At 46.2% G+C, this 12,408-nt stretch overlaps 1 protein-coding gene and 1 non-coding gene across 2 annotated transcripts in view; both read right to left on the bottom strand.

The window, feature by feature from the left end:
* atg16l1 (ATG16 autophagy related 16-like 1 (S. cerevisiae)) overlaps nucleotides 1-11,628 on the bottom strand; it is a gene marked incomplete in the record, with an annotated part of 17,830 nt that extends 6,202 nt beyond the window's left edge. The window contains 14 exon segments of the mRNA XM_024276896.2: nucleotides 581-652; nucleotides 3,195-3,265; nucleotides 3,750-3,855; nucleotides 3,932-4,037; nucleotides 4,114-4,170; nucleotides 4,238-4,324; nucleotides 4,400-4,465; nucleotides 4,543-4,724; nucleotides 5,113-5,182; nucleotides 5,522-5,595; nucleotides 5,867-5,969; nucleotides 6,052-6,145; nucleotides 6,211-6,333; nucleotides 11,433-11,628. Of these exon segments, the coding sequence (XP_024132664.1) occupies nucleotides 581-652; nucleotides 3,195-3,265; nucleotides 3,750-3,855; nucleotides 3,932-4,037; nucleotides 4,114-4,170; nucleotides 4,238-4,324; nucleotides 4,400-4,465; nucleotides 4,543-4,724; nucleotides 5,113-5,182; nucleotides 5,522-5,595; nucleotides 5,867-5,969; nucleotides 6,052-6,145; nucleotides 6,211-6,316 (1,194 nt within the window).
* Nucleotides 4,794-5,060, bottom strand: LOC112150048. The gene has a single exon (XR_002919891.1).
* Nucleotides 11,629-12,408: the final 780 nt, after the last annotated feature.

Genomic DNA, 12,408 nt, shown 5'->3' with positions numbered 1-12,408 from the left:
GTTAGGCAGCAGCGTCAAGGGTCTAAGGACCCAATCTGGGTGGGGATCAGTGGACAACCCTGGGAATCGAACCCAGGGCTCCTGCTTGGCATCCTTTTGTTCCTAAGACATCGCCCTGTCGTTATTTGTATAGATATCCAACTTCATACTGAGATCTGATGTATCTGTGTTTCTTTAAAGTGCTCCTTTCGTTTTTGTGAGCAGTATATGTTGACAGTAGATTATAACCTTCACTTCTGTCTGAAACAGCATTTTAAATTCATTTCAAAACTAAAATCAAACAATAAACTCACATGAAGTTACTACATACTTGATAGAAACAATTGTTTCACTCTAAAGCCAGAAAAACAACCAAAAAAGTTCACGTGGTTCCAGAACCTCTGGTACCATGACAGCGGTCAGAGGCTGAGGTCTCGGTATCAGAGTAGAACCACCACCAACCAGGACAGGAAAACCACCGTCAGATGGTCCGGAGCTGAAGGTCTGGGGCAAAAACCTAAAGAGTCCTCAGAAAACATGTCCCTGATGGATGACGGTTCCTGTGGACTGCAGTTCATCAACAGAGTCCGAACCAACTCACCCGCAGCCTGAAGTCCTCCACGGTCCAGATCCGGCTGGCAAAATCATTGGAGGCTGCCAGCAGGTAGGAACCCTGGACACACACAACACAACATGTTAACACAATGTGTAGACACTTTTAACACAACATGTTAACCAGAGGATTAAAGATTCATCAGCATACGGCTCCTCTAACATTAACCCAGCACTCTGTGAAGACGAGGCTTCGGTTTGTAAGTCACAGCTTTACAAAACGCGAGTGAGTTTGTAAAGTTCATCAACCTCGACGCTTCCTTCCCTCCGAACAGGTGACGGCCTTCAAGAACCTGCATTTGACCCTAACTGCTCACACTGGACGAGCAGGGAGGGGCTTCTCCTACAGAAGGTTTGGAGCGTGTAAATCTGCTTCCAGCTCTATTCCCATACAGGAAGGACTGAGTCGTAGAATTCCAGCTGGACACAAACCGCAGTGATTGATTTCTGCTTCAGGATCAGGTTTTAACGGTCCTTCTGTGACATCATCCAGACGTCACTACCAAACCTAAGTCCCTGATTGGTCAAAGCTCAACAGTGCATTCAGTGGCCGCTCGTTTAGTGTGTAGAGCCCAGAAACGGACGTAAAAACTATGTAGTGGCGCATGAGCGCGAGTTCTGAAAAGCTGCGTTTCCATTACACATAGGCGGAAACTTGATCAAAATTATAGGAATTTTGAAAAAACAATTTCGCCCTGACACTGTATCCATTCAACCCTCATTAAGCAAAAAAACACAAAGCAACTCATGCGATAAGTCATTAAAAACACGGCAATGGACGAGAACAAGTATTTTGTTTTTATTTGGGTCACTGCAGCGAGTCCATCGACAGTCTCAGAAACGTGAGACACCGGTTCAGATGTATTAAAAAAAGTGAGCAGCTGGACCATTTTTCTCTGAAGACACAAAAGATCCAAGTTTGTTACTGCACAGCGCTTGTCCTCACAGGAGACGTCTTCTTCAGGCTGCAAACGCGCGGCTACAGCTGGAGCTTTGGTGGGTGATTTCACAGAGGACCTGTACGATTCCGTATGATACGCAGCTGATAACGAGCGGTGACGCTGTGGGATCTCTCGTGGCGCCCGCCGCTACAGCGCTCCGAGCAGCCACTTCACAACAAGAAGCCCATTTAATTACAAAAATGGGTTTCCATTGCAGGTTTGTGAAAAATGTAAATTTTGATACACTCCAAAAACGATTTTGTCAGATAAATGTGTTTAATCTAAACTGTGGTGTTTCATTAAGAGAATCACCCCCCACCCCCCAGCAGGGCAGTAAACGCACCACACCACACATTTGTTAATAAATTAATATTGATGCGTTTAAATATAAATTTAGATTTTCTATCAGCGTTATTATTCAGATCAGCTCTGGGGTTCTGTTCTCTATTCTCATCTACTTCTCCTCTCTTCTATTCTTTATTATTTATTGTATTTAGTTCTCCATGCTTTTGTTGGTGCAGTTCCATTCACATGTTGTTCTTCTTTCCCACTCTCCTCTGGGGAGCGGGAGAGATTTCAGATGCCCGGTGGATCCCCCACGCTCCCACTCTTGGCCGTGGACCACGCCCCCGACACCATCCTGCATCTCTGAGTGAGAGTGATTCCTGCTGGGTCGTCTTTCCTCCTGGTCGTGGACTGCACTTCTGCTTCATCTTGACTATGGACTTCATCATCACTCGTCCCTCAGCTTTATCTGAATGAACTCTTCTAGATTCGTAGTTGTAGAAGCTAATCTTTCTTTAACAGTTCTGGTATCTCCTGTCCGTCCTGGGATAGGATCTCTCCTTCATGTGGGAATCCCTAAGGTTTCTTCTTTTTTCCTGACTCAGGTTTTTTAGGAGTTTTTCCTTACCGGGAGGGAGGGTCTAAGGGCAGGGATAACCAGTTTATGTAGTCTGTTTAGTTTTTAACTATTGTTTATATTTTGAAGCCCAATGAGGCAAATCTCTTTGTGATTTTGGGCTATATAAATAAAACTGAATTGAATTGAATTTGTTATTTAAGTTGATCCATATATTTGTTTCTTTGAGTTCCGGGCTCCAGGAGACCACCACTCTTGCTGTTGGTGCTGCCCTCTGCTGGAGGAGAGACGTCCGGCCTGACCACCCAGCATGAGCAGTAATCAATCACCTGATTGGACTTTTCCAGGACCAGGACTGGGAGGGAGAGGTTCATTAGTTTGTATAGATTATCGTCATTCATTTCTAATGATTTTCATTTACTTAAATGCAACTGTAGGTTAGATTTAGTTTAACAGATGAACTTCATGTGTTTGAATATTGTTTGTAGTGAGTTTGTCCTTCTCAGTTCCCCCTTGTGTGTCTTCAGTGGTTTGATCACCAACTACATCTGTTCCCCCTTCGTGTCTAAGTCAGGTCGGTTCTGTTCATGTTCACTTATGTTGCCGTTTAGTTGTTTAACCTTCAGCCTGAGTTTCCTTCTTAAGTTGACCTCTTTTAAGGGCCCAGTGTGGTTATTTAAAACATCTTTTGAAAAGAAAAATACATTTTCAACTTTTTTGATATTTTTTGCATCCTGTCCTGCTTTTTGGCTGCTCGATCCACCTCAATGGCACAGGACAATCAGACGGCGAGGACTCACGGCGCTGTCAAACTCGATGCTGGTGATTCCGGCGTTACTGCCCGTCAGAGAGCCTTTGGCCTCGCAGCGACCTGCACACAGAGGTCAGAGGGTGATGTATGTAGGTGACATACACTCAACAGCTCTGCAGTTCATCTTTAAACAGGTAGTTAGCAAACATTCAGTGTCAGAACCACAGAGGACGCCTTCAGTATTCAGCTCAAAGGTCAGATTCCTGAGAGCGGCGCTGCATTCGTCTCCTGCTGCATGACCACACGGCGGCATGAGGAACGAGGCGTCAGGTCTCATCGGTCCACAGACCGTCAGGTTCAGGGCAGACGGGTTGGTGGTAACCATGGCAACACAGATGAACATCAGCCTTCTCCTGATCTCTGTTCTGATGCAGAACTCTGAACAACCAGCTGAAGAGTGAAGACGACCTCCAGCTGGATCCTGCAGCTCCTGACCCAGACCGGGACCAAAGGGTGACCCCTGACCTTTGGTGAGGCCCTGCTCATTACTGGCATATATCATGCACCAGTGTGTGCACGTGTCACTGATGTGTGCACAACTCACCAGCGATGACCTCCCACAGTTTCACCCTGCGATCCATCCCTCCTGTTGCTAGGAGACGAGACCCAGGACTGAACCGGACCGCGTTCACCTCGCCATCATGGGCCTCCTGTAACACATGCAGGCGCACCGCCGTGAGGCCTTCAGGAGCCGCGTGGTCAGGCCGACTCACAGCAGATACTCACAAAGACGTGCAGCGCTGTGGACGGGACTCGAACCTCCGCACACACTCCTGACGGCGTCTCGTTGGATTCTGGCGAGGAGCTGAAGGAGTTGGTGCTCCGCTTCCTGCTGAGAGGAGCAGCGGTTCACACGGGGCTGTGAATGCTCGACGGCGCCCCGGCAGAGCGCGGGCTGAACTACGTACCCGAAGATGTTGGAGATGGAGTCCAGCAGGCCAGCAGGGGGCACCTGCGAGGATTTCCTGCAAACGCAAAGGGAGGAGTCAGCGCCGACACTCCCCCTTCAGCCAGCAGGTAAGACAGTCTCACCTGGAGGCTCTGCTGTGGCCACGGCTGGGTGACGTCTCCCCCCCCGGCCTGGACCCGTCCTCCGGCAGAACCTCGATGTCATCGTCCCTGCAGAGACGCACACAGCGGGTCAGAACCGCCTCCTCGCCCCCCAAACCTCAAACGTTAGAGTGGATCACTGACGGCTCGATGGGGAGAGGCTCTTTGGCGGCGTCCGCCAGCTCCTTCTGCAGCCGCGCCTGCCGACGCCTGAAACACAACGGGAAGTGCTCAGACCTGGAGGTCCTGGACCTGGAGGACCTGCCCCACTGGACCGCGTCCTCTACCTGCTGTCCTTCTCGTTCTCGGCGTTCAGACGGTTGGCTTCCTGGGCCTTCTCTGCCATCCAGCGGGACACCAGCTCCTGGTTGTCCTCCGTGGTCTTCCTCAGCTTCTCCTCCAGGGCAGAGAAGGTGATCTGCAGGGCGTCATACTCGTCCTTCAGCGTCTGATTGGCCCGCTCCAGGTCCTGAAAGTCACAGCATCTGGTAAACGTGACCGGGTAGGAGATCGCCGGAGAGGGCTGCAGACCGGCGAAGGTCTCAGCTTGAAAACTGGAGATCAGCTCCCTCCTCCTCCTCCCCCTCCGTATGACTCCTTCCGATTGGTTCTGTGGGACGTCTGACATCAGAGAGGCTGCAGATTCTCTGAGCAGACTCTCAGTGATGTCACTTCCTGTGTGTCAGCAGCAGCTGGACCATCACAACAGCACTGGAGCATGATGGGAGACAGAGCTGGCTGCTGGGAGCCAGAGGGGCAGCAGAGGATCGTGGGAAATCAGACCTTTTACTGCTCATCAGTGACCTTCATCAGTGTGTGTAAGAGTGCACGTTAGAGTGCACGCTAGAGAGAGTTACCTGCAGGCTGCTGAGCAGCTCCCGACAGTTCCCTTCCAGACTGGAGATCTGTTGCTGGAGCTCCAACATCCTGAAAGACACCCCAGACAGGTGAGACAGGTACAGAGTTCAGCATAAAGGTTGATGCGTCTGAAGGCAGCAGGAGCTGACGGTTCCTCGGGTCCATTCAGTTCTTTGGTGCAGAAGACTCGTGGAAACCAGAACTCCCAAAACTATCATGGAGTCTTGGAAGATCTTCATGAAAGGAAGAACCAGCAGGTTCTGAGGGAGAACGCCGGAGTCCATGCTGCAGAGACGGTTCTAACAGAACCGGTTCTGACTGCAACTGCTCTCGGTGATGAAGGTGCTCTGAGACCTGTGGGCCCGGTTCTAACAGAACTCGGTGCTGACCCGTGGGCTCCACACTGACCTGACTTCATTGCTCTGAATCTCTTTGTCCTTCTGCTGGATCTGGTTGTTCAGCTCGATGACACTCTGAGCCAGCTGCAGAACACAGAATCAGTCAATTAGCTTCCAGAACCAGACTCAGAACTGGGTTCTGAGAGGATGAAGGTTTTGTGGAACAACTGGATAGGAAAGAGAAAGAGCAGTGAAACCATGAAGAGAAAACTCAGAATGAACCTTTGCTTCATCCGAGTCTAGCAGAAGAACGTTCTTCAGGTCTACTCCTCAATCTGTCCCCCCATGTAGGTGTCTGGGGGTCCAGGCTGCCACTGTGCTCCCCCCAACGCCCTGCACTGACCCCCCCACTGACCTCTCCTCGTTTCTTGTGCAGCTCGGTCAGCTCCTCCTGGTGCCGGATCCTCATCTGAGCCATTTCCTGCAGTAGGGCGTCGCTGCGACCCGCCTCCACGGCCCTGGAAGACACCAGACCGTTGGAGGAGACGGCGTTGAGGGGGTGGGGGGGGTGGGGGGTCAGGACGGTCAGCTGGAGCCTACCCCGCCTCGTGGCCCCTCTGCACGTCGTACTTGTCGGCCTGGTACCTCTCGGTGAGGACGGTCTGAAGGTCCGACTTCTCCAGCAGACGGTTGTCTGAAACAGAGCGGCGTGAGCGGGGGAGGGGTGTGTGTGTGTGTGGGGGCGGGACCTTCACTCACATTGGTGGATCATCTCCTCGAAAGTCTGCCGCTGGATTCGGTCCCGAAGCTTCAGCTGCTCCGCCACATGTCTCTTCCATGTGCCCTCCGCCCGCCGCTCTGCCATCGCTGCTGCAGGCTAGTCTGTCGGGTTCAGAACACACCCGGTCGGGTTGAAAACACCGTCCGTCGGGGTCAGAACTCGCCCCGTCGGGGTCAGGGCACGCCCCATCGTGTTCCAAACTCGTCCGTCGGGGTCAGAACACGCCCCGTCGGGTTCAAAACACCGTCTGTCGGGTCAGAGCACGCCCCGTTGGGGTCAGAACACGCCTTGTCGGGTTCAGGACACGCCCCGTCGGGTTCAGAACATGCTCGTTAGTTCAGACTAGAGATGTTCTGCTCGAGCAGATAGCTCGACTCTTTATCGAATCTTTCAAAGCGAAAGTGTCGCGTGTGGAGTATCGCTTCAGATTGCTTATGATCACGTGACTTTACAAATGAAGCTTCATTTTGTCACTCATGCATTGCCGACCACTCGTGACAGTTTTAAATTCAGAGTGGAGTTTTCAATAAGTCCGCTCACACATCCCGTCTTTGTGGCCTTAAGAGAGTCGTGATGGAGTCGGTCGCAGATATTTTATTTCACTATCAGCAGCGCACAGAAGAGACAAAGCAGAGCGGAGCCGGATAGGCAAATGTTAAAGCCGCTACACATCCAGGGGACGCCAGGAAGGCAGGAAGAAAAAAATAAAAGGTCCAAAATACTTTGTTTTTTAGTAGAGAAAGGCGAATTTAGCCGGCGATCTAGGTTTTTTTTTTAAACTTATATCTAAACCCTTAACAGTTGAGATGTTTGTATAAATATTTATCATCACGGCTTCCTCTGCCTGTATGTTGGTGCAGTGGTGAGAGTCCCAGTTACCTGGTTCAAGACTAGCTTAGGGTGTTGTCATTTTTAACAATGGTTATTAATGGTTATTATTTAAGTTTTAAGAAATAAAATAAAATTTAGTATTTGTTGCTACATATTCCAGGCAGTTATTATGTTTCTGTTCCAGATGGTGGTGGGGTGGGGGGTATTTGGATTGCCAATTTTTATTGTGATTGATTACATTTTTTTTTTTTTACACATTTTAATCAATATTGTGTGTTCTGGTTGCAATGTTTTTGTTCACCTTTATTTGTTTAAATGGAAAAATATGTTAAGAATACATTGTTGAAAATAGGATTGTAGTATTTATGATTTATATTTTACATTTTATGCGGGGTGAATAAATAAATATTTATTTACATAAAACAGAAAAAAACATGTTTTTTAGTATTAACAATTCATTTTGTGCATCATTTTATATTATTTTTGCTAACACAATCTAAAAGGGGACTTGGAGGGAAAAGTGTTGGCGGTTTTTAGTGAGCTGAGACAGAAGAGGCTTGTCTAAGGTGAGCCAGAATTCCCATTAATAAAAGAGCAGAAGAGACCCTGCTGGCATCGTTGCTATGGTTACATTCCTTTATAAACAGGGTCAAATTTTAAGTCAGTTTTGTAGAACATTTCATTCACTGGCATTTTCAATCAGAAATTGATTAACACTCCAAACATGTTGTCCTATGAATAAATGTATGCAGACATTCAGCAGATAGGTCTACATATCAGCAGTCCCAGAATGATTTCATTGCTCTATTTATTTGATGAAATGTGGTATTTTAAAGATTTCACTTATTCTTTTTAAACCCATCTCCCAAACAAACAGTATTTGCTTTACACATTTTAATCATGAAATGTTAAAGTGACACAACCTTGTTATGAGTATTTATGATAGAAACAGATTTTGGAAATCATAAAGGTTTGATTGCTGCATATGACTTAACACAGTGGTCCCCAACCTTTTTGGGGCTGTCGACCGGTCAGCCACTGTGGAGTTATTCCGCAGCCCGGCCGGGGCGGGGGGGTGTACAGTAAAAGTACACAAGTCTTTGTAAGGTAATAGAGGGCGACCTGTATAACAAGCATATAGTGTCCAAGCCTTGGAACGATGGACCAAAACCTTTTTATTCAAATTCAAAAATGGCTATATTGACTTACTTCTCGTCAAAAATGCAAAGTTTAAAGACATTTTTTTCAAAAACTGTACAGTAAAAGTACACAAGTCTTTGTGAGGTAATAGAGGGTGACCTGTACAACAAGGATATAGTATCCAAGCCCTGGAATTGTGGACCAAAATCTATTTATTTACATTCAAAAATGGCCATCGTGACATATTTCTCGTCAAAAATTCAAAGTTTAAGTACTATTTTATCAAAAACTATGCAGTAAAAGTACAAAAGTCTCCTTGAGGTAATAGAGGGTGACCTGTAGAACAAGCATTTTCTGTTTAAGGCCTGGAATTATGGTCTAATTTATTTTTTAAATGACTTTATTTAACTTCATTATTGAAAACTCTAAACATTTCTTTTTAGAAAGGACATAATAAATAACAGATTATTAGTACAAATATCCACCGATAGAATACCTAGTTTTGTTATAGAATTTTATTTCTCTTTTTCATTTTACTCCGAGCACATCTGACGTTCTAATGCTCCAACAGAAAGCTCTTCCACCGAGTTTCATGCTCTGCCGTAAACCGTGTAATACGGGCGCAGGACTTTTTTGTAGCGTGGCTGGCTTGACCGCGGCTGAGTGAACAGCGGCTCACTTGACCGCGGTTGTTTACCGTCTGTTCTTCTGTTGCTGCACTAATCCCATCCATTCACGGAGAAAGGTTCCACATGCAGCTTTTCTCGTGTGACACGCCGCTGGACTGCTTTTAGCGCTCAATATAATCGAGAAAACCGGGTTGATTTTCAAAATAAAAGATTTCTGACAAAAAAAAGTCCCTAAATTCTTCCGCGGCCCGGTGGCAATGGGTCTGCAACCCGGTACCGGTCCGCGGCCCGGTGGTTGGGTACCACTGACTTAACACACACCATGACTCCTTTTGTTTCTTCTACAGTGATGCAATTTTATTGTCCGGCCAATAGATGTCACTAAGTAAGTAACACAGATTTATGGGTTCTCCCCCAAACTGAAAATATGAAGTATCGGTCTGCGCATGTGCAGTGGATGTAGGTGTGAAAGAATGAAAGTACTGATGTACATTCTAACATCTCCTGCTTTTCTCCCTTTTTAAAATATAAATTTCCCCCTTTTTATTTATTTTCTTTGTTTCTATGGACATCCTCAGGTTTTTTATGTGTAGGAATATCTTCAGTTCAAAGATGTTATTAGTGTTTTGCTTTAATAAATGGGCCTCAGTCAGCAAATATTGTGTGTTTATATCTGCTAATAGCTTTTGAAATACTTTATAAATGTTTTATTAAATATATGTTTTAAAGCTTTAAAAAAAGAATTGCAGGGTTTTAATAAGTTTTCTGTAGTTGATTCAGATTACCTCATTTGATCTAAGTCTTGTTTTTTAATGCCAGAAACAAATGAAGGAGAAAAGCTGCAGATTCATTAAAAGATTAATAAACTATTGTCTTTATTTTAGTTAAAATATAGCTTAAAGACCTCAAGTTTAAAGATAATGATGGTTAAGATGAATCTTTTACATTCAGTCGCCGCACGAACCGATTAGTCGACTAATCGAAAAAAATAATCGGAGATTAGTCGACTATTGAAATAATCGTTTGTGGCAGCCCTATTTCTGACAGACCAGAACCCACCAGAACCTCCAAATCTTCCTTAATCTTTCAGAAAATACTCTTTATTTGTATGTGAATTTAGATATTCCTTTAGAAAATGCAGCTTTCACATTTTTCTATAAATAACTTTAAAATCTTTATTTTGACAGCAGCAAATTTTAGTTCATTTCAAAATAAAATACACTCTGTTTTAAATTAGATCTTCCTGCTGAAAATCAATTCAAACGTCGTCATGACAACAACTAGATGCTAGGGAGCAGCATGGATTAGAATGTCCTGAAGTCAATAATTCAACATTTATTCAGATTTTTAGCACTTTTCTTAAAGTCAAAGAGGCACAGGTTGCAGACACCTGACTTTGGGTCATCTGGACCGGTTCAGAGAGCAGGAGGGGATTCGGATCGAGCCACTTCCATCAACCACAACTTCTGCTTAGATCAGAACCCAAGCATCAGTTTCTCCTCAACATTCTAATCATCCTTAGTATGGACGGAACCAAGACTCGGAAGTTCTGGTGATCCGGACCACCACTCTTGCTTAGTAGTTCAGCAAGTCCTCCACAGAACCAAATGAGTCAGTGAGTCCTACGCAGAGTCCTACACAGAACCAAACGGTTCAGCGAGTCCTCCACAGAACCACAGAACCGAACGGTTCAGCGAGTCCTCCACAGAACCAAACTATTCAGTGAGTCCTAGACAGAGTCCTACACAGAACCGAACGGTTCGGCGAGTCCTCCACAGAACCACACAGTTCAGTGAGTCCTCCACAGAACCACACAGTTCAGCGAGTCCTCCACAGAACCACACAGTTCAGTGAGTCCTCCACAGAACCGAACGGTTCGGCGAGTCCTCCACAGAACCAAACTATTCAGTGAGTCCTACACAGAACCAAAGGATTCAGCAAGTCCTCCACAGAACCCACAGAACCGAACGGTTCAGCGAGTCCTACACAAAAGACCAAAACAAGATCTGATCAAAGAACGGCTTCATGAGGTAACAAGAATACCTTTACAGAACCTGATCAGGAAAATGAAAGCTGCGGTTCTGAAGGTCCGGAGGATCTGCAGCAAGCCAACCAACTAGCAAGCCAACCAACCCTCCATGAAGCTGCTTGGCTCCACCAGAACACAGATTGGACCGTCCTGTGTAGAAGTTCTACAGATCCTGGACCTCCACTAATGGCGGGAATCCTTCACGTCTTAGCAGAACCCATCCTGATGTTCTACAGCAGTTCTGGCGGCCACAGAGCCGAACTTCTCCTGCGGTCGGTGATCCATGGACCGCAGAAGAACCCTGCGGAGGTTGTGGTAATGGCGGCGCCGCGTGATGACGTTCTGACCGTGAGACGTTCTGATGCTTCTTCGAGATAAACGCCTGAACCTGTGACTAGCTGCTGATGACGTCCTCTAAGTGATCGGTGGATTGACCCGGAACAGAACCTCAGAACTGGTTCGGAATTACAGCACCAGGTCAAGGCACGACACATTCGAAGCGCCGTGACTCAACTATTTAGCTTGCTAGCTACCTGCGCGCGCGCCACAGAAGCGCAACCTTAAAACTCACCGTGCACGTGCGTCCCGCGGCACAGCGCTGGCTGCTGTCGGTGGACCTCGCGAAGAGCTGTTACGGTTCCGAAGCCTCGGTTCCGGTTGGGTTTTCAGCTCGCGTGCCCGGACTCTGCGCCATCTTGACTGCTGCCGCTTAGACAGTTCCGGGAGTGTCGCAGGACGATGACGTATGTTGTTTCGCGCGACCGTGTGGCCGCGTGCACGTGAGGAGCCGCAATTATTTGGAGAAGTAAACTTTATTTTCTATTTCAGACCCTTTAAAAATGTTAACTATTAGCTAAATATAGGAAATGTTTTTTTAAATAAACAACTTAAATCAAGTCTTAGGAAAACACAAATGAAAAAAACAATAAAACAAACAAACGGAAAGTAGACCAAACTAAAAGGGAAGGACTGTGGAGGAAGAAGGAAACTAGTAAAAATAAAGAATTTGAATTAAATATATGCTTCGTGTCACAGTTGTAGACACTCAAAGAAACTGACAACATTTTTACGTGTAAGTGAACATCAGGAAAGTGTTACAGAATAGACTATAATAATGCAAGTTTTTTATGTAGACCAAGCTCCTGTAGGAGGGGCGGAGAAATAGATGTGTTTGAGATCCCCGGCGCCTCGCCTGCATCGTCGGCGAGACTAAGCTGCTGCTAGAGGGGGCGGAGAAAGGCGCCTGAGATGAGGGCGAACGACGAGACTGTACGAGAACAAGGAGTTGGGGGTTGTCCTCAACATTCGTCTAAAAGTTAATAAGCCACTCCTCCTAGTATGATTTGTGCTGTTGTGTCTTTTATATTATTTTTTAACATCTTTTAGAGTAAAACTGTTAATAAAACAGCCGCGGGATTCATTGCATGTGCACTGTCCCAAATAAATGAATAAAATTAAACTAAAGTTAAGTTTTAGAGACAACAATAACAAATATAACCACAGATTATTTGAAATCTTGTTTATTTTTCCATCAGTGATTCACTACC

The sequence above is a fragment of the Oryzias melastigma genome, linkage group LG13 (assembly GCF_002922805.2).
Source record: "Oryzias melastigma strain HK-1 linkage group LG13, ASM292280v2, whole genome shotgun sequence".
NCBI classification, from domain to species: Eukaryota; Metazoa; Chordata; class Actinopteri; order Beloniformes; family Adrianichthyidae; genus Oryzias; species Oryzias melastigma.
The sequence above is the reverse complement of the archived record's forward strand: the minus strand, read 5'-3'. Positions and strand labels throughout refer to the sequence as shown.